General features: G+C 54.3%; 1 protein-coding gene across 5 annotated transcripts; it reads right to left on the bottom strand.

The window, feature by feature from the left end:
- Positions 1–1,702: 1,702 nt before the first annotated feature.
- On the bottom strand, positions 1,703–13,611 carry CDK16 (cyclin dependent kinase 16). 5 transcript variants are annotated; one of them, XM_030849849.3, is made up of 16 exons: positions 13,195–13,611; positions 8,121–8,328; positions 7,384–7,517; positions 7,157–7,282; positions 7,012–7,068; positions 6,799–6,913; positions 6,010–6,104; positions 5,849–5,911; positions 5,458–5,581; positions 5,135–5,255; positions 4,928–5,025; positions 4,738–4,843; positions 4,614–4,656; positions 4,372–4,462; positions 3,002–3,079; positions 1,705–2,600 (listed from the first exon to the last, which is right to left on the bottom strand). In XM_030849849.3, the coding sequence occupies exons 2-16, from the start codon at positions 8,320–8,322 to the stop codon at positions 2,560–2,562; spliced, it is 1,494 nt and encodes a 497-aa protein (XP_030705709.1). In that variant the 5' UTR covers positions 8,323–8,328; positions 13,195–13,611; the 3' UTR covers positions 1,705–2,559. The 5 variants fall into 5 exon arrangements, 3 of the variants coding, with proteins under 3 accessions (XP_030705709.1, XP_030705708.1, XP_030705711.1); XM_030849848.3 differs by lacking the exon at positions 13,195–13,611 and adding an exon at positions 12,754–13,151; XM_030849851.3 differs by lacking the exons at positions 1,705–2,600; positions 13,195–13,611 and adding an exon at positions 2,653–2,910.
- Between the last annotated feature and the right edge of the window lie 2,809 nt (positions 13,612–16,420).

The raw sequence follows: 16,420 nt of genomic DNA on the forward strand, positions 1-16,420 counted from the left end.
GTTTCAGTGATTTCCTTCACTATCACCACCCATACCCACAGGCAAAAACACACCTTGCCTTTCCACACCTAGGCCCAGGCACACACAGGTCCAGAATACCCTTTCCCTGCACAATTTCAAATCCCACTACCACTCATACACATGATCTTATGATTTACCTGTTTTCGGTTAACTTCTGCAGGGCAGGGATTGTATATTACTGTGATTCCAGCCTCCAGCTCAGACCTGGCACAGGTGAGGGGGTCACAACTCAGTTGTGCAAACTTTGAGGGAGGAAAGGGAGCAGCCCTTTCACCTGGGGATCCCCGAAGTGGCATTCGAGTTCCGTCTGGCACATGGCAGATAGCTGCTCTTCAGGCCCAGCTGAAGCTTGTCAGATTCTCTGAATTGACTCTTATTGCCCCTCTGCAAACTCCCCCTCCGCATTTAATTGATAGCCCATCCTTCCTACAATCCAACAAGAGGCCTCCCTCCCTAGGCCTAAACTTGATTTCTCCGTTTTCCAGAAACCAACATCTGCCCACACCAGGTACCCTACCACTTCCCAGAGCAGTTGGATGAATTCTAGTCCGGCCTGGCAATCTTGTCCCCTTTTGCAAGGTCTTCGTTTTCCCCACCTCCCTTGCTGCCAGAGGTGGCCATGTCAACTGATTCTAGCCAAATGATGGCATAAGTCCGCTGACGAGCTTGTGGAAGTTTCCTGTTACAAGGATGCGGTCAGGTAGGGAGGGTGATGTTTTCCCTGCTTGCTTTCCCATCTTTGGGGACATGGCAGCCATCATGGAACTATAAGGCTGCAAGCTATCACCAAAGTGCTTACAGGGACACAGTAGAGGTCCGTCGGCCACTGCCACCGCTAGACTTCAGTAACCAGTCACTTAAGCTTGCATCTCCTGTAGCATTTGCCTGCCCACCCTACCTCTTCTGCCTGGAAGTCTATCCTAGGCTTTGCCCAAGATGGTGGACAGGGGCTAGAACTCCCAGGACAGAGGAAATCAAAGCCTCGACTTGAGACCAAGTCCCAGGCTGTCTCTTGACCTCTAGCCTCTCACAAACCACTGCATCCTCCCCAGGGTCATCTCATACATGTCCATGGTTTCCATTACTTCCTAGACACCAGTAATCTAAACATCCAATTCCATCAATGGCCCTACTCCTGAATTTGATCCATGTATTAAAAGCATTCCCCTATCTACTCAGTGGTTCAAAATCTACCCTCCTCTCATATTCCCTCTCCAACTGGCCTTTCTCATGCTCCCAGCCAGACATGTCTTGGTCATACTGGGCCTCTCTGCCTCATCTCCCCAACTCATTTTATTGGGCCTTCCAAGTGTCTTTCAAACAGCCTCTCTACACCCACCAGTCTACCCTCTATCTGGCTCCCGCATATTCTCAGGTAAATCTGATTCCTCTCTCCTTAGCCTATGCTCTTATACAGCCTGCCCTGCCTGCTTCAACTCGATGTTCCACCGTTGTGTGCAACCCCTCAGATGCCTTTTTCATAGTCCTGACGTGTCCCTGGCCCACTCCCAGTGCTCTTCTAGACGATGGGGACCAGGTATGAATTCTCCAAGGTCCCAGTACTCACCCTGGGTTGAGCCCACCCCCACAGGGATTTGCAATCAGGTTTTTCACTTTAGACTTTTTAATATTTCATACAGCGATTATGGTGCATTCAGGAACCCACCCCTCCCAAACCACCCTAGGAAGGCCCCTGCCCTCCCACCCCATTTGAGGGCCCCAGGGTTTAGAGTTGAAGGGGAGGTAACCACCCATCTGGAGACTGACCCCAGAGACTGTCCCTGCCCTGCCTCATCTTCCCCAGGGGTTAGGGGGTAACGCCTGGGCACACCCCCCCCCCACCATGTGCCCCTCTGTCCCTGCCTGTGTACATATACACACTATGGCTCCTCGCTGAGTTGGTCAGTTCCTGGCAGGGGCCCTACTCAACAGCACCGAGTGGGATGGGGGCAGGAGGGCTGGGCTAGGGAGACCCTGAGAAGGAGGCCCCTGCTATGGGACTGCAGGAGGGAAAGAGTGGGGGCCCCCCACCTCATCCATCTCCCAGAGAATCTCCAGTAGTCCCCAAGTCCCCCTGCAGCTGGGGATGGCAGGTGGGGGTCGGAAGGCGAGTGGTTGAGGCATGCTTTCCCTTAGCTGACCCCAGGGTCTGGTGATGGTCAGGGTTTTGAATAGGGGTTGTGTCCCTGCCATGGAAAGGCTGGGAGCGGGGCTTCATTGCACAAAATACTGTGGGAGGGCCACACAGTGGGTGGGGCCCAGCCAGCCTGTATACAGAGATATTGCATTTAAAAAATGAAAACCTCATTTAAAATAATTAAAAAACAACAATGAATGAAACAAAAAGAAAAAGGCCCACACAACATGAGGCAGGTGGGGCAGGCAGGAAAGCAGACAGGGGAGCCTCAGACCCAAGGCATCACCGTGTCTTGTCTGAGTCGAGATCCCCAGCCTGGGCTAGCTCCAGACCCCTGGCTTGCCGTGGGGTAGTGGTCCTGCGGGGGGTGGGGCATGATGGGGAGGGGTATAGGCCTGGCCTCAGTGTGGGAGGCTGGCACGGCCATGCTGTCCGCCGGCAACTACCGAGACAGAAAGAGAGAGAGACACACAGACAGACAGATCAGGCGAAGGAACGATGAGAACTTTGTTAGCACCCAGCAGACAGGCCAATGGGTGGGCCAACAGGCCAATGGTCGGGTGTTCAGACAGGCAGCAGGGGACATGTGGGCAGGTGAGCATGAGTCAGGCAGGTAGGCAGGCAGCAAGCAGGGAGGATGATGCAGTTGGGGGCTGCCCTGTGAGGGGTATGGCATCCCTCCAGCTGCTGCCTGCTGGGGCCTCGGTCTGTGGCTTAGAACTCGGTGTCCACCACTCGGAAAGCTGGCCTGCCTGCAGGGGAAAGCAGAGCAGATGGCTGTTGGTGAGCAAGCAGGTAGGTGGACGGGGCAGGGAAGAGGGTGAGGGCCACAAGTACACTTACCTGAGTCAGGCATTGACGAAGACCGAATGCTGGCCTCCTTTTGTAGCTGGATCTCCTTTAGTGCAAATATGGAAGTAGCTGTGGGTGGAGGAGAGACAGGAGTGGGGCATGACCCATGAGGCCACCTAGGACCACCTCCCATGTGGCCCCGTCAGGGAAATTAGAAAAAGCTGCCTTTTCTTTGAGAGCCTTGACTTTCATCCATCAAATAATCCCACACACAAACCAGCTACAACCAGGGAAAATGGAATTATAGACTATTACATGACACCAAGAAATCATTAACTTTGTCAAGTGCGACAGTGATACTGCGATTACCACCTATAAAGTCTAGACAATGGATGGTGTTTGGGATTTTTCTTTTTGTTTTTTTTTTGCGGTACGTGGGCCTCTCACTGTTGTGGCCTCTCCCGTTGCGGAGCACAGGCTCTGGACGCGCAGGCTCAGCGGCCATGGCTCATGGGCCCAGCTGCTCCGCGGCATGTGGGATCTTCCCGGACCGGGGCACGAACCCCCGTGTCCCCTGCGTCGGCAGGCGGACTCTCAACCACTGCGCCACCAGGGAAGCCCGGTGTTTGGGATTTGATTGAGATTAATCCAATCAAATGTTAGCGTGATAATGGTATTACTGTTACGCTTAAGAAAATATTTTAGAGATACATGCTGAAATTGTTTATAGATGAATGATGTATCTGGAACTTGATTCAAAATAATCAGAGTGATTATAGATAAAACCTGATTGGCCATGAGTTGATCACTTGTTGGAGTACCTGGGGACTCATCATATTATTTGGTCTAATATATAAATATATCTAACTTTAAAACGTCCATATTAAAAAGTTTTAAAAAGTCAGACATAACGGAACACGCCATGTGCCTCCATTTCTGTAGGGGACAGGGACAGGGAAAGCATATCTATGCTTTAGAAGTCAAACTAGTGGCAACTTTTAGAGGGGATGCCAGGAATAACTGAAGGAGAAAAGAGGGCACTTCAGGGGAGCTTCTCATATCCTATTTCTCGACCTGTATGCCGGTTACACGGGTGTTTAGTTTGTAAAAATTCATTGTGCTATATGCTTATGATCTATCATTTCTCAGTATCTATTTCACAACATTTACTTTTTTTTAAAAGGTAAAGTGATGTTCCATCGGTTTTTATGTACGTTTGAAAATTTCCAGGAACTGAAAACTAAAAAACTCTTCTGTAATGAACAACACATCACACACGTGAACAAGGGCATACCCCCCCACCCCACCCCACCCCATCCAAGGTGGCAGAGCCAGAGCCCAACACAACCTACCCAGCTATCTGCAGCAGTCCTGTTCCCCAAAGCCCCCCACCAGCCGGTCCATTCCCCAGCTCCACTCACTGTCAGGAAGTTTGTGGATCCGTTCCCCCAGACTGAGGAAGAATGGATGTTTCATGGCATCTTCTGCGGAGATCCGATTGCGACCTTCAAACTGAGTGTGTGTGTCGGGATGGGGGAGTATTGACACTTTCAACAAGTAGGCTTCTCTTCCTCCCCGCCCCAGATCCTGCCCCTGTAGCTCCCTGTTTCCCCACACCTGGAATCCGCTAGGCCCCAAGGCTGGCCCAGGAAGATCGTCTCACCTGCAGCAGCTTGGTGAGGAGGTCAGCCCCGTCGCTGTCAAGTCTACCACAAGGACAAGGGGACCTGTTTTAAACTCAGTTTGGGTACTCTGGTCCCTAACACCCACCTACCCACCAGCCTCACCGGGGTGCATGGCTCAAAAGGGCCTCGGCTCGGTACTTGGGGTAGTTGTATGTCTTGAACTCTTCATTGGACAGGATGCCCGGCCATGTCTCCTCAGTTGGGGTTCCTGGCGGGGAAGTGGAGTTATCCTAAACATCTCACAGGGCCTCCCTGCATGTCCCCACAGCTCCTAGGGCTCATGCCTCCTCACCCAAGATGCGGAAGATGAAGTGCAGCTGTTCCTCCACCGTGGAGCCCGGGAAGAGGGGCCGGCCTGTGGCCATCTCATAGAAGATGCAGCCCACACCCCTGGGCAGGGAGGGCACAGTGAATATGTAGGCAGTTGGCCGGTTGGCTGTTGTGACCAAGCCACCCCCCTTCACCGCATGGCCCCTGCCACACTTCGACCTGTCCTCACCACATGTCAATCTGAGTGGAGTAGTCCGTGGACCCGAGCAGGATGTCGGGGGGCCGGTACCACAGTGTTACCACCTCATTGGAGTAGGTCTTCGTTGGAATTGACTTGGCCCGGGCCAGGCCTGGTAGGTGGAGAGAAGGGGCAGCTGGAATTGAGGAGGTTGTGGGCAGTATTGGGGAGAATGCAGTTAGGACTGAGGGCATCCTAAGCAAAGCCTGGAGGGGCTGAATGGGAGGGACTGAGACCAGGTGGTTGTGGGGAAGGGGGAGGCTGGGAGAGTAAGGCTGGGGGATCACTGGGAAGAAGGCAGAGGCCAGGGGTACCAAAGTCGGCCAGCTTGAGCTCTCCTCTCTCATTGATGAGCAGGTTCTGGGGCTTGAGGTCTCGGTGTAGCACCTTCTGCCGGTGGCAGTAGGCCAGGCCACGGAGCAGCTGGAACAGGAACAGCTGGGGACCCAGGAACGGCAGGCAGAGGTCAAAGAGTATCCAGCAGCCTGACCCCCAGCAGGCACTGCTCCCCCTCCCAAAGACAGGCACTGAGCCCAGAGCCTTGTCTCACAAAAGAGGATAGGGTCCCAATGCCCTCCAAGGGCTCCCAGCTTTTTTTTTTTGGCAAAAAAGCCAAACAGGAAAAGTCTGTTTCTGGGAGATTTGTGGGGTGGAGTGGGTGAGTGAGGGGCCCCCTTGTGCCCCTGCTTCCTGCCCCACACCCACTTTCACATTGTGCATGTTGATGACGTTCCCACAGTCATCCAGGTACTGCTTCAGGTCCTTGTCCTGAGGAAAGAAGAGCAGGTAGAGGAAAGAGGGTCACATCCTGTGGCTCCTGGCCATCTCCCCACCTCCCCCCAGGACCCACTGCCACCCAACCTTACCAGGTACTCAAAGACAAGGGTGAGGGACTTCTCCGTGTGAATAATGTCGTGTAGCGTGACGATGTTGGCGTGTTTGAGGTCCTTGAGCAGGGACACTGCAGGAAGCAGGGGGGTGAGACAGGGGAAGAGTCAGGGCCCACCCTCAGAACAGAGGCAAGGAGGAGGACTAGACCGGGTCGAGCCAGATGGCTTGGGGTGGTGGCTCACAGCCACCGGCTCTAACCCACCTGATACCAGGAAGAAGGTGTGTCCCCAAGTTCCAGATGTGGAAACTAAGGCTCAGAGAAGAGTATAGAGCAAGAACCTGGGATTGCAGCCCCAGGCTTATGTGACACTAGATTTTCACAACCAGTTTTTGGTTTCTGGAAAGCGCCCTTGCTCCAATCCTCAGTACACAGATCTGCAGCATCGTGTGAAAATGAGTTTGCACACTCAATTACTATGCAATTCAGATTCATTCCATGTGAAATTCTGACTAGAAACTATTGTGTCAAGTAAACTCGTGAGCACTTTCAGGGATATTCTCAGAACCAAAGCAAGCACCCTGCTTTACAATTCACCTACCTCTTCTCCACACAGGAAGATTCCTGGTTACCCTGATTTATTATCTGGATATGTGGCTGATGGGCACTTTCTCATGAAGCCCAGAACGTCAGGAGGGAAGTCCCAGAACCCCTAGTCCCTGTCCTCACTATGGGTGTGTGTGTGCAAGTGTGTGTGTGTGTGCGTGCACGCGCACACCATGGGGAGAGCCCGGGAAGCCTGGGGCAGATCAGATGGGGCCTGTACCTTCCCGGATGGCGGTGCAGGGTGCCCCCTCTTCGTGTTCCAGTCTGATCTCCTTGAGTGCCACGAGGTTGTCTGTGAGCTTGCTTTTGCCTTTGTACACGGTGGCATAGGTACCCTGGAATGTGAGGAAGAGTGACAGGAGACGAGCTATGAAGCTGCAGGGAGTTCCCACGGACCCCCAGCCCTACCATGGGCCTCCTGGCTGTCTCTCACCTCTCCCAGCTTGTCCAGCTTGATGTAGGTCTCCAGTTTCCCAAAGCCAATCTCAGACTGTGGGGCAAAGGAGGCAGGCTGAAGTAAGCTCAGGGGAAGGGACTGGGAGGAGGAAGAGGAGGAGACAGGAAGAGAAGACGCTCACCAGGCTGACACGGCGGAGGCGGCGGCTGAGGGGCTTGTCGAAGATGGGGCTATTGAGGGTCAGCTTCTCAAGGTAGCCCTCGGGCAGCCGGATGTCAGCTGGTAGTGATAGGCGCTTGTTGATGTCCTGGCAGGCAAGATAGGGGAGAAACAGGACCATGAGCTCCAACTCCCCAGGTCCGACCCTCTTTTCCAGCCCCGCCACTGCCCGGACAGGGGGTTCAGCACCTCAGTGGAGATCTTGCGTGGGGGATGGTTGCGCATGCGCACCCTCACTGGTGACTGCACCTCATCCGAGGACGTGGCTGAAGCCTGGTCACTTTCCCCGTCAGACCCCATCTTCAAGTCCTCGTGTACAATCTCTGGTAGTGGGGACAGGGGGAGGGCAGGCCGGGTGGGCTCAGAAGCCCCAGGACAAATCCCCCCACCCTCCCGTAACACATTCCCTCATCACACACGTGTGCACATGGCCCCCAGAGCAGCCTGGAGTCCCTCATGGAGAGGGTGGGAAGGCCCAGGGAGGTTCACACAGGTCAAGACAGGTTGAACTGGGAGGGCAATAGTCACCTAGTGGAGCACCCCGCGTCAGCGGCGAGCTGAAACTGCGGCTGGCCCAGAGCCAGTGGGCAGGCAGCAGAAGTAGCCAAATGCCCTGGGAAGGCAGGCCCAGGGCAGGCAGGTGCCAGGAGGCCTGAGGGGGCTGTCACAGAGCGCAGGAGAAGGGCAGAGGGAGGCTTGGGGCAGCTGTGGCAGGCGGGGCACCCTTCCTCCCCGCTGAGGCCTGGGCACAAAGCCAAGGAAAGGGACACAGATGGACAATAGAGAGAGGGTGTTGAGAGAGGATGGCAGAGATGAGGGAAAAAATGGAGAAAGGAAAATGAAAATAACGCAAGTTTAAGAGGAACTCAGTTGGAAGGCAGCACCCCTGGGACCAGTCTGGGAGTGGGAATGGTCAGTGGACCCACCTGGTGCAGAGCTGAGTGGGCCCCGTCCAGAGCGAGGTTCACCAGGGGCAGCACGTGTGGGGCCCTCTCCAAGGTCACTGCCGCCGCCACTGCCACTCTCATCCAGGCCTATCTGTTCAGGGGCACCATTGGTCTTATCTACACCTCGGCCCCCTCGGAGTGTCATTGACAGCTGCCGTTTGATCTTCTTCATCCGATCCATGGCGACCTGCGCAGGGGGTATGGATGCGAATGGGTCCCACATTAGCATTTGCCTGACACCCATAGGCCCCCTAAAACCCATGACAACCCAGTGAGGTGCACTGACATGAACCTGTGTCAGTGCCCACCCAACCACTGTGGAGTCCTGGGACCACTCAGGATTCCTAGAAACCTGGCATGGATGGAGACCCTTGTCAGTGCCTGCCACCTACGATGACCAGCCCCAGGGCACCCTGCTCCTAAGGAGCCCACCTGGGTACTGAGGCTTGGGTGGCTGGCTGAGGGAAAGGGCCCAACTGGTGGCGTGTTGGCCTCTATGGGGGCACCCTCACTGTGGAAGCAGAGGCTCCACAGCAGGCATTCTCGGGTGCAGCAGCACTGATGGACCTAGCCATTGGTGTAGCGGGGGGCTCGCCCAGGACGCCGGAACCACTGACACGGCCCCGGGCACGCCCACAGAATGGCATGTTCTGCTGGCACCAGCTCACATCACCCCCAACTGCCAAGGCGGAACGCTCCCCGCGACCACAAGGACCCTCCTGCCTCCCCCAGCAGCCATGGTCAAGGTGGCTAAAGGATTACCCCAGTGGGCTACCCAGGTGAGGGGTGCAGGGAGAGGGAGGGAGAGTCCTGCCCAGACCCAACCACTGGGTGGGGTTGCGGGGGGATCTAAGTCTACCAGCTGTCCTGGTTCCATCAGGTTGAACCCAGATTTTACCAGATTTTTACAAGCCAGGTCACATTTCTCCTCTACTTGAGAACATACCACATGTCCCTTATCACCCCAAATAAACGTCTCAGTCCTTAATGTGGCCCACAAGGCCCCCATTCACACCATTACCTCTCTGGCCTCACCGCCCCCTCGTTGCTAATTGCTGTTCTGAAACCGCACCCAAAAGTCCCACCTCAGGGCCTTTGCAGTGGCTGTTCCTGGTACTTAGAAGACCCTTCCCCTAGATTTCAAAATAGCTCACTCCCTCATCCCCTTCAGGCCATTGCTCAAATATCACCTTTTTCACAGATAACCACGAATAATCCTATTTAAAATCGCAATCATTCTGAGCCCCCTCACCTTGCCAATTACCCCCCCAGCACTTATCACCTCCTCAGAAATGACACCATCTAGTTACTGGTTTCTTTATTCTTTACTGTCTGTCTCCTCACCACCATAACTAGAAGATCAGCTCCGCCAGGGTAGATTTATGTCTGTTTAGGTCATGGCTATATCCTGAGGACCTGGAACAGTGACTGACACAGAGTAGATGCTCAAAAAGTGCTTGTGGCAGAAATTAATGAAGCAGGGGGCTAAGGGCCTAGGACCAACATCTGTCAGGGTGAGCAGGGTCAGTCCCTGCTACTCATGAACAACCCCAGACAAGGTGACCCAGGGACACTGGTATCAGCAAGAAGATGGGGCTGCTAGAGGGAACGGGGCCACCAAAAGGCTTAGGCCAGCCTTCTTCTGCTTCCTCCTGGGCTCTGGGCCAGCAAGGAGGGGGAAAGACCTGGCCCAGGAACCATCTGGACTCACAGCAGGGCCTAAGATGGCCCTGGGCCCAAGGGAAGTGGAGCTAGATAGAAGGTTGACGATGAGGCTGGGGCTGGATTCGAAAGAGAGAGAAGTGGGTCATCTGTTACCTTGAAATCAGGTGCTTACCCTAGCGATCCCCATACCCCACTTCTGCCTGCCTGAGCTCATCACCCCCAGAAGGGGTAGAGGGCCCAGCCTAGCAGAAAGATCCAGTAAGGAGGATGAAGTCCATCCAAAGAACCCAAGATAACAATAACAAAAAAAATCCTGACCCAAGAGGCTGAACACTGGACCTGAGGCTGAGGAAGGTGAAGCATGGCCAGCCCCCAAAGACTGTTTTCCATACGTCCATATGGCATGGATACCCAGTCGCTTTGCCTGTTGTGGCAGGGAATGGGGAGCTGGGGGGACTGTAAGTAGAGCTGGACGGAGGATGAGGAAGGAACCCGAAGGAGCCATGGATCCATGACCTCTAAGCAGTAACCCCAAGGGCTGGACATATTCCAGAGTTCAGTTTTGGGGGGATTTTAGGGAGACAGGGTACAAAATCTGTGTATCATGCAACGCCCCCAGCAGGGGGACCCTGGACAGGGCCCTGTGAACAGAGACACTTGAACATTAATCTGCAGTAAAACTTTTAAATATCATTTCAGTTTTCTGAGATTTTTAGGTTTTAGAATACTGAAGGAGCAAGAAACTGGATACACAACCCCACTCTGAGAAGGGCACATGTCCGTCTTGACCCCCTGAGGGGATGCTTCCATCCTCAGAATATTTCCACACCCAAGGATACTCACCACCTCACATCACACCAACCACTGAGGACACAGTCATCACACTCTACTAACTCCTATAGGAACATACCATCCTCATTCTGTTCAGGCACATCTCATAAGCACACACTGGACTCTCAGTGTCCTGCTGGCTTCAGTACACACTGGACCCTCAAGAAGGCTTCTCTGCATTGTAACTGCCATCGGCAATGCAATTTCTCTATTTATCTCTAACCCCCATCAGCACACAAAGCCTCAACAGAGCACTAAGCTCTGTTAGCACACCACTGGCCCCTCTAAGTTAACTCTTAGCACCACATGCTGCCTGTTTTCTTCTCCACAGCACTCACTGTTCCCCCAACATGATTCTGACCCCTATTAACATGCACTTGGGACCCTCTACAGCAGTAGAGGTTGGTAACCCACATTAGCACTCACTGGACCTTCACACTACCCTGAATCCCATGAACACAAAGTGAATCTTGCAGATCCCTGACCTGTTTTAGCCCACACTCAGATCCCTCCACAGCTATGATCATCACTAACACATATTCTGGTCCTCCCACTACCCTGTCCCCCCATACCCCATCAGCACAGGCTGGACCTTCACTTCACCCTGACCCCTATTAGCACACACCGGGCCTCACAGTGCCTCCCCATTACCACACCCTGAACCTGTACTCAGCCCTAGTCCCCAGGGACACACAAACACGCTGTTCTATAATGGCCTGACCCTCATTAGTGCACACAGATCTTCATTCAGCCCAGAACCCCATTAACACACTTCAGCCCTCCATGGCACTAATCCACTTTAGCACACCTGGACTGTCACGTTCCTGTCCTTTATTTCTCTTTGTTTCAACTCCTCCATAGCTATAACCCCTGTCGGTTGACAACTGGATCACTTCACAGCGCTGATCTTCCTTATTGTACACAAGATCCCCTCCACAGCTCTACCCTCCTTTAGCACTCTCTGGAACCTCAACGCACCTCAGTCCCCCAAGAACACACTGTCTTCAGAATGTTCAGACGCTCATTAGCATATTCCAGAACTCATACTGCTCTGATTCTCCCCCCCATTGGCACACATTTAAGCGCCTCCATGACTCTAAATCCACATTAATAGTCACTAGAACTTCATATATTACCCTGCTCCTTCTTAGGGTGTTCTAGAGTCTCACATCCCTTGACCTCATGGACCCACACACACTGATCTCACACCATCCTGATCCTTAATACACTGAACCTCTTACAGTGCTTAGATACTTCCCTCACCCCCAACCCACACACACATATATCCACAACTCTGATACCCATTAGCACAGGCTCAGGGCTTCCACTACTCTGCCCCCATTAGCACATACTGGGCCTCATACTACCCAGACCTTTATTATCATATGCACATACCCTCGAGAGCTATGACCCCCATTAGTACCCTCTCAACACTGGAGTTCTTCCACTACCCTGTCCTCCATGAGCACACTCTGCACCCTCACACCTCGCAGTCCGTCATGGACAAATACACAATATTAACACCATCCTGACCACCCCCCCCCCTTACCACACACAGGGCCTAAGAACCCCGATCCTACTGGCACACCCTCTGGTACCTCTACCACCTTATCCCCCAGTAACACACACGGGGCCTTTCTACAGCTATAACCCCATTTGCATATCTCAGCACTCCTCCGACGTCCTCTCCCTTGTTATACATCCTCAGGTCCCTCCATCGCCCTGCACCGCCCCTCCGTTAGCACACACTGGGCCTCAAAACCTTACAAAGAGGTAAGACTTATTACCACATGCTCCGACCCCTCCACAGCTCAGGCCCCCGTTAGCAAACCCCGAGTCTTTCACCACTCTGCCACCCATTTACACACCCTCTGGTCCTTCGATTACCCTGCTCCCCATTAGCACCCACAGTACTTCCCATCCCCAGTTCCCAGACCAGGCCCAGGGCGGGGCCAAGGTCAGGGAGGCCCCAAATGACCCCCGGCCCGGCGCATTCTGGGAAACTCGCTGGGGGAGGGGGCACATGCCAGCAGTGCAGCCCGGCAACGCCCGGGGTCTGGGTTGGTTCTGTAGGAGGAAGGGCAGCCCCCACCCCACGCCTCGTGGACGCGCTCACCGGCGGGGGCGCGCGAGCAACCTCAACGCCGCGGGACCGGCGCGGCGGCGCCTGGGGCGGCGGCCCGGGCTGAGGCCGCGCGACCTCCTTCTCCTCCTGTTCGCCGCAGGCGCCCGTCCCAGTAGTCTTCGGCCATGGCTGCTGGGCCCGGGCCGCCGCCGGCTGAGGAGGAGGAGGCGGCGGCGGCGGCGGTGGCTGAGGCGGAGGCGGCGTCCCGCTCAGCCGGCCATGAGCTTGGCCGCTGCGGGCGATGCCCCTGGGCTCGCTGGCGCCGGCTAGAATCCGAGAGCTCACGGCGGCTCGCGGTTCAGAGCCGACTGCTCGCGGAGACGCGGCAGATCCCAGAGCCGAACACCCAACGGCCCAACCGCTGCGCGCGCCGCGCTCCGCGCATGCGCACGCACGCGCTGGAAAGGGTGAAGTGATAGGGAAGGGACTCACCTCGGACTGGATGTACCAAAAGACCCGTCCGCAGCGGGAGGGGGCGCGGCCATTGCGCGCCCACTGGGGAATGTGGCGCTGCCCTGGAATGGCGCCAGGGGGGAAGTGTAGAGGTTGTTTAGTACTCAGTTCCGATCTTGCTAGAAGTTTGCTAACGCTGAAGTGGGCAGCAGACAGTGACCAGCGTGCCGGTCACCACTCGGTCCCCCTACTCCGTCTCACTTGGTACATCCCCATGATAGCAAACGGGACTTTGGGAAGGAGGAAAAAGATAAGGCAGTCAGTCCTAGTCCCTTGAGGTGCCTCCGGAGGCAGGGACTTTAAAGGTTCGCGAGAAGATGACTTTTCTAGGAGATGCGGCCTGGAGAATCACTGGCCTCTACCACCTTAGATAGGACAGAGTCTAGCCCCGCCCAGCTGCTCCTCCCCAAACGCGAGCTCACTCCCACTGTGAATGTATGCGGCCCCGCCCTTTGAGATTGTCGCCCATCCAATCGGATTTGCTCCCTGGGGTGAGGCAGAGCAAGAATAAAGGGCGTGGCCTGGCTGGAGAGGCGTGATTTCGCTGCCCCGGCCGCGCCTCTGCCAGGTTTTCATTGGTTTCACCGTTGAGGGGGCGGGGCCTCCTTTTTGTTCTCAACCATGGGTCGAATGCCTCGCAAGGTGATTGGTCAAAAGGTCTTTCAATCGAATTTCGTCCCGCCTTTAACCCCTCCCATCTCCATCAGCGAAGCTCACGGGGTGGAGCCTAGGCTGAAGGGAAAGATGGACCTTTACAGGAGCGAGTGCATTACTACGCATGCTTGGGACTTTGGGTTGGAAAGGGGGCTCTTTTCCGCCTCACGCGAGGATTTGTACCCTAAATTGGGTTTTACTGCCACCTCTCAACTACCTCTTCTGGCCCGCCGGAGCCCCGCCCGTGGTTCCCCCTGCCCCACCTCCTGGGCTCTCCGGTTTTTCATTTTATTTATTGGGCGCCTGTTGTGTGTCAAGCACTGACAAACCAACCTAATCCCTCACCCCTCTCTGCCTGCAAAACTCCTGCACTATCACCAAGCCCAGTTTAAATGGCAGCAGACTCCGTCCGGCAGGCCATCTGGAACATCTTTACACGGCACCCCAGTGCAAAGCCAACTTCCCCATCTCTTCTGGGCTTCCCCTTATGGTACCCTTGGTCACACCAGTTCATATTAACGAGGATTTACCGGAGCATGTCGGGAGTGGAAATATTTCACAAAGACAAAAGTCCACCTCGGGATAGATGATCGCGTCCATCACTTCCCAGACCTCATCTGTTAGCCGCCTCACTCGGCTCCAGTCGTACTAGTATCCTAGCTGTTCCTGAATGAAGCAGGCACAGTCCAGCCTCAGGGACTTTGCACTTGCTGTTCCCTTTGCCTGGAATGCTCTTTCCCCAGATATCCACTTGCCTCATCTTTTTCCAAGTCCTTGTTTCAATGTCACCTTCTTCATGAAGCCTTCCCTGACTCCCCTATTTAAAACTGCCTACCGGCACCCCCCCATCATTCCCCAGACCTGGCTCTACAGATCTTCTGAACTGCACTGATCAACTTCTAACATACAATTTACTCACTGTGTTTATTGTCTATTCTAGGTCTTGCCCTAGCAAAACATAAGTATGCGCACACGCGCATGCACACACACACACAACCCACCCCAGGACACGGATGTTTTTTATCTATTGCTATCTCCAACACCTACAATAGAGCCTGACACACAGTAAGCAGTCAACAAATGTTTGTTGAATGCCTGATGGTAAATAGTTCTAGGCAGAGACAAGAGGAAGCAACCTTGTCCCACCCTGTCCTTTATGCCTGCTGGGTGCAGGGGGCTCAGTGCAGTGACCCAGCCCTTGCCCACTGAGCCCTGGTGTTATAATGGTAGACAAAAATGATAGAGAAGTGAAATGGCATGTGTGGGGAACTGAAATGCAACCAGAAAACATGGGTTCTTGATGAAGAAGCTGTTCTCAAACCTTGTGCAAATTAGGTAGCAAGGGGATCCAGGAGCTGTGGTGGTGAAGAAAGGGACAGCAATGTCTGGAGTCAGGAGGTGTAATGGTGGGGGGTGGGGGGATACAGTGAACAAGGTCTAGAGTACCCATGAAGGCCCCAGGATAGTAGAAGCAGAGAAATCAAGTTTGTGTGCAAGCCTCAGATGCTGAGGTGGAAATGGTGGAAACAGTGGACAGACGTGCAGAGTTTGGGGGTACTCTAGAGCAGCAATAATGGAAAAAGTACCTGTGGCGGGAAAACCTCTCCACTTGACCTAGATAGCTAGCATCACCACTAAATGGATGCCAGAGATAAAGCACTTCAGTCCCTAATGTCCTGGGGGAGAATGAAAGGAAGTATGGAAGGATGAGGTCACCCAAACAGAATAGGCGAAGAAAAAACAAGTAACCAGAAAGGGACTTCCCTGGTGGCTCAGTGGTTAAGAATCCACCTGCCAACGCAGGGGACACGGGTTCGAGCCCTGGTCCAGGAAGATCCCACATGCCGCGGAGCAACTAAGCCCGTGCGCCACAACTACTGAGCCTGCACTCTAGAGCCACAACTATTGAGCCTGTGCGCTACAACTACTGAAGCCTGCGTGCCTGTAGCCTGTGCTCCGCAACAAGAGAAGCCCCTGCTCGCCGCCAACTAGACCGCACGCAGCAACTAAGACCCAATGTGGTCAAAAAAAAAAAAAAAAAAGTAACCAGAGGGAGGTGGGGCAAGGGCATATGCTGTGCCTGGAGTCTGGAGCTGGCCCAGGAGACAGCACATGTGGGAACAGGCTGTGATGGGTGACAGGTCAGGGTAAGGCCAGTTTGTGTGATTCCCAGTACTTGAGTTAGAGTGAAGGAATGAGGGGTCTGTTTCTAAATGGAAAAAGTTGGAGTCTGGCTGGGTGAAGGACAGAGGTTATGAGTGGCATCCTCAGGCACCAGGTGGCCAGTCCGATTGGTGCTTTCAACTGTCTGAAGTGCTCAGCTGAGACTAAAGACGGAGTGCGGGCAGTTCTGCAGTCCTGGTGGGGCTTGTGGTGAGCCTCCTACTGTCTGCTCCAACCAGTCAACAACCCACAGCCGCTCTCTTCTCACAGGTGGGAGGCCTCAGGACAAGCAGACCAGGCCTGAGGGACAGGAAAGAGGCTTTTCCTTTACAGATGTTCTCAGCCAAATATTTTCATCAGAACTGCAAAGTGTGCACAAACACTGGCA

This window comes from Globicephala melas, chromosome X (genome assembly GCF_963455315.2).
Source record: "Globicephala melas chromosome X, mGloMel1.2, whole genome shotgun sequence".
NCBI classification, from domain to species: domain Eukaryota; kingdom Metazoa; phylum Chordata; class Mammalia; order Artiodactyla; family Delphinidae; genus Globicephala; species Globicephala melas.

What these genes read in the sequence shown, in the direction of transcription:
- CDK16 (XM_030849849.3), bottom strand. Translation starts at nt 8,322, where the DNA reads ATGGATCGGATGAAGAAGATCAAACGGCAGCTGTCAATGACACTCCGA. An exon ending in GCCTCCGCCGTGTCAGCCTG is followed by an intron (nt 7,069 to 7,156) that starts GTGAGCGTCTTC and finishes TTTGCCCCACAG; the next exon opens with TCTGAGATTGGCTTTGGGAA. An exon ending in GATCCACAAACTTCCTGACA is followed by an intron (nt 3,080 to 4,371) that starts GTGAGTGGAGCT and finishes CTCCACCCACAG; the next exon opens with CTACTTCCATATTTGCACTA.